An 8688-nucleotide genomic window follows, 5' to 3' on the forward strand; every position below is an offset into this window, starting at 1 on the left:
AGAAGTTATGTCAATATATGACAGCTTAATTGTCCTTTGAAGCTATCTCAAAGGACAATTAAGCTGTCATATATATCTAGAAAGTCAATAATGACAAACCACACGCTAATGTAATGATACTCTACTCTATAAATACTCCCATCTCTTCACCATATCAATTCATCACAAACACAAACAGGCATTAACAATAATACAAGAGAGTGAAAGAAGAAGGAAGAAAAATGTCATCATCAGAGTGCAAAGGTAATGATCGTATACAAAGAGTTAGTGAATATATGCGTATATATATATATATATATATGCATGCCACTTACATTACATATTATATATATATATATATAAATATAAATATATATATATATATATATTTATACCTATGATCTATCTTTGATTTGATACAAGTTTTATATATGCGTGCATGCATGGCTGTGTAGGTAAGAGTTCATGGCCCGAGCTAGTTGGAGTGCAAGGGACAGTTGCAGAGGCAACTATCGAGAGGGAGAATTCTTATGTTGATGCTGTGATTGTACCAGAAGGATCATCTGTCATATTGGACTTCCGCTGCGACAGGGTTTGGGTTTGGGTTGATAAAAATGGCATTGTTTATAGGGTCCCTACCATTGGTTAGAGGCCATTCCTACTCAAATGAATAAGGAGTTCCTATTATCCATGCGTGGCATTGTGTTGGAAACTAAATAAGAGATCGTATTCTTCGTGATGTAACTTTTAAGTATATTCAAAGTTAAATAATATACAAGTTATTCGTTACCTTTGGTAATTCTGATATGTAACTCATTGTCTAAATAAGCTGGCTGTGCAACGTACGCTAGCTTCTAGTATTGGCATTTGCGCATTGAGTATTGAGTCGAGTCTATTGACTAGATAAGGTGACCGTACTTTTTGAAGTAAAAACTGGTCTGTCTCTATTAACATATCCTTTTAATTAGAGTAATATGAAGAACAAAAAGAGTATTTAATTATTTCTAAACGAAGATTAAATTTATTTATTTTTAAAAACCCGGACTTAGAAATGATAAGTACTAGATTGCAAATTAATGACATAAGTTGTTTTAATTTTTATCGCTTTTATTTATAATATATTACACTTCATCCTTTTATTTTTTGAGGTGTCTTTTGATTTTGGCACCATCCGATGGAATAGATTTTCAGTTTCAAAAGGTTAAAAATATTTATAATTCCATTATCTAGTAGTTCATATCCCTTGTTCCATCATCTTTATTTATAGAATGTTTAAGTTTCATTTGTTTTTTTTTTTTTCTATTTTAAAGTATACATAAGATGTTAATTTATGGCCTTGTAACTCAATAATATTGCTTCATTTTATTTTTTTTAAGAACCAAAGTTCAAATCTTCAATTTCTGCGTGTTATAATAATCAAAACAATGAATTTATAGATCAAATAATAAAATAACATTCGATTAAAACAAAATTTAACTTGCATATTAGAAAGATTGAAAACATATGATCTAATTGTGAATATATTAAAATATTAATTGAACAATAAATTATTGAGTGATATTATATTTTAAAAGACTTACAGCAGGTGTAATTTAATATTGAACTCAAATTCAAACACTCAATTAATTTCAGACCAAAGAAATATTTAGGAAATAATATTTTTAAGACCATATATATATAATGGTATGTTTTGATAGTGATAGCACCCATCAGTAGTTTCTTCTATTCATACGTATTAGTTTGACCTTTAAATTTTTATTTCCATAATAATTTTTTGGAAAAAAGGGTAAAAAATATAAATTATAAACTCATTAAGTTTAATTGATTGTCATTTTAGTTATTTAAGTTTACATCTACTGTTTGGTTACATGTATCCTTCTGTCATAAAACTACGGTTAACAACTGAAAAATAAAAACATTTTTGAACATTAAAAACTATTAATTTTAATAAAAAAAAAACATAAGAGAACAAGAGACTATATAGGGGCTCTTAAGCAGCACAATAATGATCAGTTACCTCTAAAACCCAAACCCATAGGATAGAGCTGTGATTCATAGCAATAGGTCAGCGTTTTTTATGCAAATGAAGCCCGTTGACTATGACGTTGTTTGAAATGGCGATACGTACAGGATGTGCAGGTGGTGTTGTGGGCTGAGAAACTCCACCCAAACTATTTGTAGATTTTTTTTTTCTTTTTTTTTTTAAGGTGATGATCATCATTTGAAATTTGACTTAATAAATAATCTCATAATCAACTTTATGCTGAGAAGTGAGAACCCCTTCATGTGAGAATATTTGATTGACAACAAGCACCATAGGGTCACTAATAAACGTTTATTTTTTATTCGAACACAAATATGAGACGGCATAATTCAAAAAAGAGGTCATTTTCGTTAGTCTATCATTAAAAACATGTTGATGGCCACTTTTGTTAAAAACCCTACAAGGCTGCATAAAGCAAAGTCCAAATTCTTGGTTGGCATGATATTTCTTGATAGGTTATAAATTGAACATGGTTAATTAAATAAATTACCCAAGTTGATTAATTAGATCAAATTTCATACAATATCGTGGAAGCATGAACAAATTACCAAATAATCTAGAGTGCAGAGGAAAGTAAATTTGACATGGTGATTTGTTGACTAATGAGGAAAACCTTCACAACGCAAAAACCCCATTAGAGGAATTTCAAGTCACCACTCCTAACAATCTATTAATCAAAATCAAGTGATTACAAGTATAAGAAATCTTACTCTCTTAGCCTATACCATAGTACCTACCTACAGTAAAATACTTATGCTCCCAATTAAACTTGATTTTGTAAAGACTTAATCCCTTTGCATGGATCATAGTACATGACTAACTCCCAACAACTTGTAACTTGTTGTTGGATGCAAATTTTTTCACTACACACTTGTAGAACGCTTGGTCACAAAACCCTAAGGCGTATAAGAACGTAGTAGCTTCACAATGAGTATATAGAATCTCTATATGAGTCTCTGTGTATGATGACGACTATAAAATAATCATTTTATATCATCTAGTAGGTTAGAGAATGAAACCCTAGAAAGCCAAGTCATCATGAGTCGAAAATCAAATCTGAAAATTCTGGATTTGCAAAACTCAACAGATCGAGAAGTATCGAGATTCATTAATTTTTAATAGATACGTGTATCGAGCCAGGTGTTAAGCCACCAATTTTCAGCATTTCACACTTGTTTCTTTGTGCAGTTTTCATGTATTCAATACTACTACTTGTAAAATTTATTTAACATATTTCATGATATTTTTTAATCCACTTAAAACTACCTAAATACAAATAAAGTATATTTTATCAAAGGATATGTCAACTACATAAAAGTATGACCCAAACATCCCTATTTGCAACATTTAAAGCCTAGGATCCATGAGGAAGTTTATGTGCTAGCCACAAACACAACATTTGGCCTTATTGTATTGCCCACAAAATTCGAAACTATCATAAAACTCGAAGGAAGCACCTTAAGCTAAAAAAAATAGGTTGCCATTTATTTAATGTGTTCTGATAACATCCCATAAATTTAGCAGATTCCTTAGGAGTGTTTCTCTTCAATAAAACCTACAAAATGAGATTGATCAAAGAATTACCGGAAATAATCATTAAATGTTTAAACAACTAATTCTATTATCCAACCATGCTGGCTCCCCACGCTAGCTTCTTATTATTTGATGAGTGATGACCGCGATTGCACGAAGAATATCTCGTGCTCGCTTTTTAAGACTAAACTTATCTAACCAGATTTGGATGGCTCAAATGGACATATACCTCTTTTCCAAGTTTGACATTTCCTGTTTTTCAAAAAAAAAAAAAAAAATTGACATTTCCTACTTTATTGTCGATAAGATCCACCGCCGGTAAGTACACATTTCGTACGCAATATCTTACAATTATACACCATTGACTTTGTTCTTAAGTTGTGTATGAATCAAAGTTATTTTTAGGCTACATGTTTTGTATGTAGGCCTTTTAGAATGCATTGAAGTCTGAAGAATAGACCACCTTGGCGATAAGGTTTTGTAATCTATAAACAAAGAAAAATCCTTCGGTGGCCGGCCAGCTGCTAAACGAAGATAAATTGATGAATGTCCTTCCAGTCATCAATATTATTGGGTTGAAACATCGCTTATCTTTTGTTTTCTCTTATGCGAATTCACTAGATCGTCAAAGCTCGTGAGCATATATATATATATATATATATATATATGTATGAAAGGAGTACGGTCAATAATCACATTTTTCTTCTTTCATTTTAATTTTTAATGTTTGAACGACAATAATTTTTTCTTGAATTTTCCTTCAGCAAGCAAACCGTTGCAATCAGTGACCTCAAAAGACAGCTTAATTATCTTTGAAACCACATTCAAACAGGGGACCGGAAAAAGAAAAAGAAAAATCAAAACCCAATGCATGAAATTCATCAAGTCAAAAATGATCAACCACAAGCTATCGTAATGATGCTCTATATATACCCCATCTCTTCACCATAGCAATACATCACATATTGAAACACTGACAACAAAAGAGCTAAAGTGAAGCAAAAAGGAAACAATGACCAGTTGCGAAGGTAAAGAACATGAACATGTATTAAGAGTTGTGAATATATGCCAGTTACATCAGTATTATATTGTCTTTGATCCATTATAATTTTTTTTTGGTCTATGAGTAGGTAAGAATTCATGGCCGGAGCTTGTGGGAGTGCAAGGGACGGTGGCTGAGGCAACAATTGAAAGAGAGAATCCTTCTGTTGATGCTATAATCGTTGAAGACGGCTCGGTTGTCACACCAGACTTCCGTTGTGATAGGGTTTGGGTTAGGGGTGGCTCAACATAATTTGGGGCCTAAGGCGAAAAATTTATGCTGGGCCTTTAACATGTAAATATTAATTAAATAAAATTATTTAATACTAATCTAATTAAGGTTAATTTGATACAATAAATACATAAATAATACTAACTGGACTAATGTTAATTTTATATAGTGAATTGAATATCGTAGTTGAATTATAAATATTAATAAAAAGAAACAAAAATATATTGCGATTGAAAAAATACTTTATTTTGGATATAAGACGATGCATAATTAAATAAAGTTGTAATCTAATTTTTAATTTTATATTTTGATTTTAAGAGAGAGAGAGAGAGAGAGAGATATTATTTGGTGTATGATTTTGTAGGATATTAATTTACAAAAATCAAAGTTTCAAACTATTAGGGGAAATTAATCTATAATTGATGATTTAACACATTTGCAACATTTTTTTAAAATATTTTAGGGTTTCAATTGAGTTAAGGTTCTATTAGTCTTATACTTTGAGAGTCTTAATAGAAATGAAAAGAAAAAAACGCTAATTAAAAGCACTATAAAATGTTCAAAATATAATGTGATATTGTCTCTCATTGATGAACTTCATCAATTTAACTAATGAATATTTATATTACTTTTTTGTGATTAATAACATGACAATTTGTAAGCCAATAGTAAAATTTGTACATCACTAATAAAAAAAATGTACAACCTTTAGAAAATATATATAATTTTATAAAAATTTGGGTCTTTAACTATGAAAAGTTGAGTCTTTTTTTTCAAAGAAATTTTTTTTTGTTGGTGGGGCCTTAGGCCTAGGCCTTGAGCCGGCCCTGGTTTGGGTTGGGTCCGCACAGATGGCACTGTTTCCAAGGTCCCCGTCATTGGTTAGGACTCAAACGGCTTGCACTACTTGATGGGCAAAAATGGCCCATTACCATCAATTTTGGAAATAATTTGCTCAGAAATACTGTTTCCGAACTATATAGCAATCTACCACTTTTTCGGGCCTATAGTGGCGTTTTCCTGAAAAAAAAAATTTATAAGTCCCATAACAGGTTCAAGGGGCCCTATAGTGGCGTTTTTAAGCCCTATAGTAACGTTTTTGGGCCCTATAGCGGCGTTTTCCTGCAAAATTTTTTTGTAAGTCCCATAACGGTTTCAAGGGGCCCTATAGAGGCGTTTTAAGCCCTATAGTGACGTTTTTGGGCCCTATAGCGGCGTTTTCCTGCAAAAAAAATTTTTATAAGTCCCCATAACAAGTTCAAGGGGTCCTGTAGTGGCGTTTTTTAAGCCCTATAGTGACGTTTTCGGGCCCTATAGCGGCGTTTTCGGAAAAAATGGTATTTCCCTAATTATTTCCGAAACAGTGCTCTGTTGCTAAATATTTCAAAAATTAATGCTAATGGGCCATTTTTGCCCTACTTGATGGCTACTACTTATTATTATTCTCATAGCAATGTTATTCTTATACTATGAATTCCTACTCAAATAAAATGTTATTATTATTATTTAATCAAGTTCAAAGGACCTTTGTGCATTTGTATTGCTTATGAAGTTAACTAATAAGACTGGTTCTATAAAGTTGATGGCCATGTTTTTGGATTTTGTTCAAATCTCCTATACTGCATGCCTGTTTGAGGAATAGATACGAATAAATATTCAAGAAGCTCCGTTCAGAATCTATATATGCCTTCTCCTGATCTAGCACGAAGTGAAAACATTACTTCATACATTTTTTTTTTTTTAATGCAAGTCAAAACATTACTTAACAAAAAGTGAATATGGAAAAGAAAAACAAAGTTAAGATGTCACAAGTATGAGCGGAAACATGTAATCTTTATCATTGACGTAAAAAATATGCATTCGCTAGCAACAATCTTGTAATATATGCAACTTCACTTTTAAAAGGTGCAGGCTTGAGGCTTGGCTATACTGGTTGTATTGCTTTTTGCTTTTTGGCTGTAATCAGCCATTAACCAAACCAAGATGTCTGCGATATATTCCTTAAGAAAAAACTATCTGTTTACAGGTTTAACATTAACAAAAAATCTCAAACTCGGGCTCCTGTAGAGGTTGACATTCTATAAAGGACGTACGTGTAGTTATAATGTATAAGGTTTAAAAAACTACACTGAAGCAACTTCTCCTCAAAAATAACCTTGATCTTGTGAATTCTGGAGTTCCTTATGGATTCAAAGAATCCTTTAAAAATTTAATTTTAAGCATTTTCTTTTTCTTGTGGCATTCCACATGCATCACAAAGATTAGCCATATGTAGCACAAAAGTATTCCGTTTAGGGCATATCATAGACATTCTTAACCAAACACGTCCATGAAGTTTTTCCTAACCACATTAGAACATCATTCAGTCTTCAAGACATTAGAGGTAATCCTTTGAAGTCTTAGAGGTATTGTTGTGTGGTTTGATCAATGAGTACCTCCCTTGACTGTGTTAGGGAGCATTGTGCATGGGGAGGGATATATATATATATATATATATTTATATATATATATGTTTTAATACTATTATATGTCACACAAAATTTTGGCTCCGCCTCTATTCAATAACTAGAAAGTTACTCGTGCAATACACAAATAATAATATAATGTTTTATGTAAAATGGTTTTAGAGAATGTTATGCATATATTATAACATAATTGTTATAGAAATTTGTTAGTAATGAGTTCATCATAAGAAACAACAATTATAAATTACACACACATATTCATTATAGTTATTCAGTTCAAGTAAAGAGAAATAAATAAATAAATAAATTTTTTGGAGGAATATAGTAGAATAAAGGTTGATATAGAATATGTCTCTGTTTTTTGTCCTTAATTATAAAACAACATACACATCCCAAATACTCACGGCCAATCACAGCCTTTACAAAACTTACAAGTCTACAACATTTAGCCTTAACATCAAAATCGTAATTACCGTTGTCACTCAATACAAAATGCAAACCCCATTCTTTGGTTGTAGCCAACTCATACAAGGTAGGAATAAATGGGACAACAATGTTAGACTTAGGTAGGTGTTGTCGAAAGATTAAAGGTAAATGACACCATTTTTTTTTCCATGTGCATTTGATATGGGATGACATGAAGGGCTATAGATAGGTATATATATATAAAATAGTAGAAGTGCAAGAGGTGAAAAGTGTGAATTGAAATGCAAAAAATTTTGAATAGAAAAGTCTTAATATATTGAACCAAATAAAACAAAAAGTCAATATTTAAGTTGTTCTTATCTCTAATGTGGCACTTGTGAATATATATTTCAATTCTCTTTGCAAATAATGCGCCAACTGGCTGAACATTATGCTTTTCCTTATAAGTTTTCTCATTTTATATATATTAGTCACTAATCCGTGCGATGTATGGGAAAGCTATTGAATATAAAATTCAAAAAATAGTGTCGTGCTTGACAAGTTGTCAAATTAAACAATGTTAAGAACACATTCTATTTTAAACAATGGAAAGTTGTGATTGGAGAAATAATATTGTTAAGGACACATTCTTATGCACCAATCACAATTTCAAAAGTTTTATATTCCTAAACTTATTGATTAATGGTGTCTACTAAAGCAACTATGCTCAAAAGGAAAACAGAAAAAAGACAACTCATCCTCATGTTCACCAAAACAAAAATCACATACAATACTTGATTATATTATCATTGATGGCTTCGTTTTGGTCAATTTTGACACTATTCATGATCTTTATGTTCTAGCATTCATCATTAGCCTTAGCATTCTTCAAAGTTCTCTAAATAGTTATCATTCAATGTTTTTCAAGCCTAGTTAGAAATTGTGCCAAGACTTATCATTAAAAGTTAAATTAAACGTATCGCCCTAAC

General features: G+C 31.2%; 1 protein-coding gene and 1 long non-coding RNA gene across 2 annotated transcripts; both read left to right on the forward strand.

Moving 5' to 3' along the window:
• Positions 1 to 149: 149 nt before the first annotated feature.
• On the forward strand, positions 150 to 778 carry LOC115950933. Its single transcript, XR_004083152.1, has 2 exons — positions 150 to 243; positions 435 to 778. It is a non-coding gene; the product is annotated as an uncharacterized LOC115950933 (long non-coding RNA).
• A 3737-nt stretch (positions 779 to 4515) lies between these two features.
• Positions 4516 to 6406, forward strand: LOC115994022 (glu S.griseus protease inhibitor-like). The gene is made up of 4 exons (XM_031118034.1): positions 4516 to 4584; positions 4687 to 4832; positions 5668 to 5732; positions 6245 to 6406. The coding sequence occupies exons 1-3, from the start codon at positions 4569 to 4571 to the stop codon at positions 5713 to 5715; spliced, it is 210 nt and encodes a 69-aa protein (XP_030973894.1). The 5' UTR covers positions 4516 to 4568; the 3' UTR covers positions 5716 to 5732; positions 6245 to 6406.
• The last annotated feature ends 2282 nt before the right edge of the window (positions 6407 to 8688 follow it).

This window comes from Quercus lobata, chromosome 6, assembly GCF_001633185.2.
Source record: "Quercus lobata isolate SW786 chromosome 6, ValleyOak3.0 Primary Assembly, whole genome shotgun sequence".
NCBI lineage: Eukaryota > Viridiplantae > Streptophyta > Magnoliopsida > Fagales > Fagaceae > Quercus > Quercus lobata.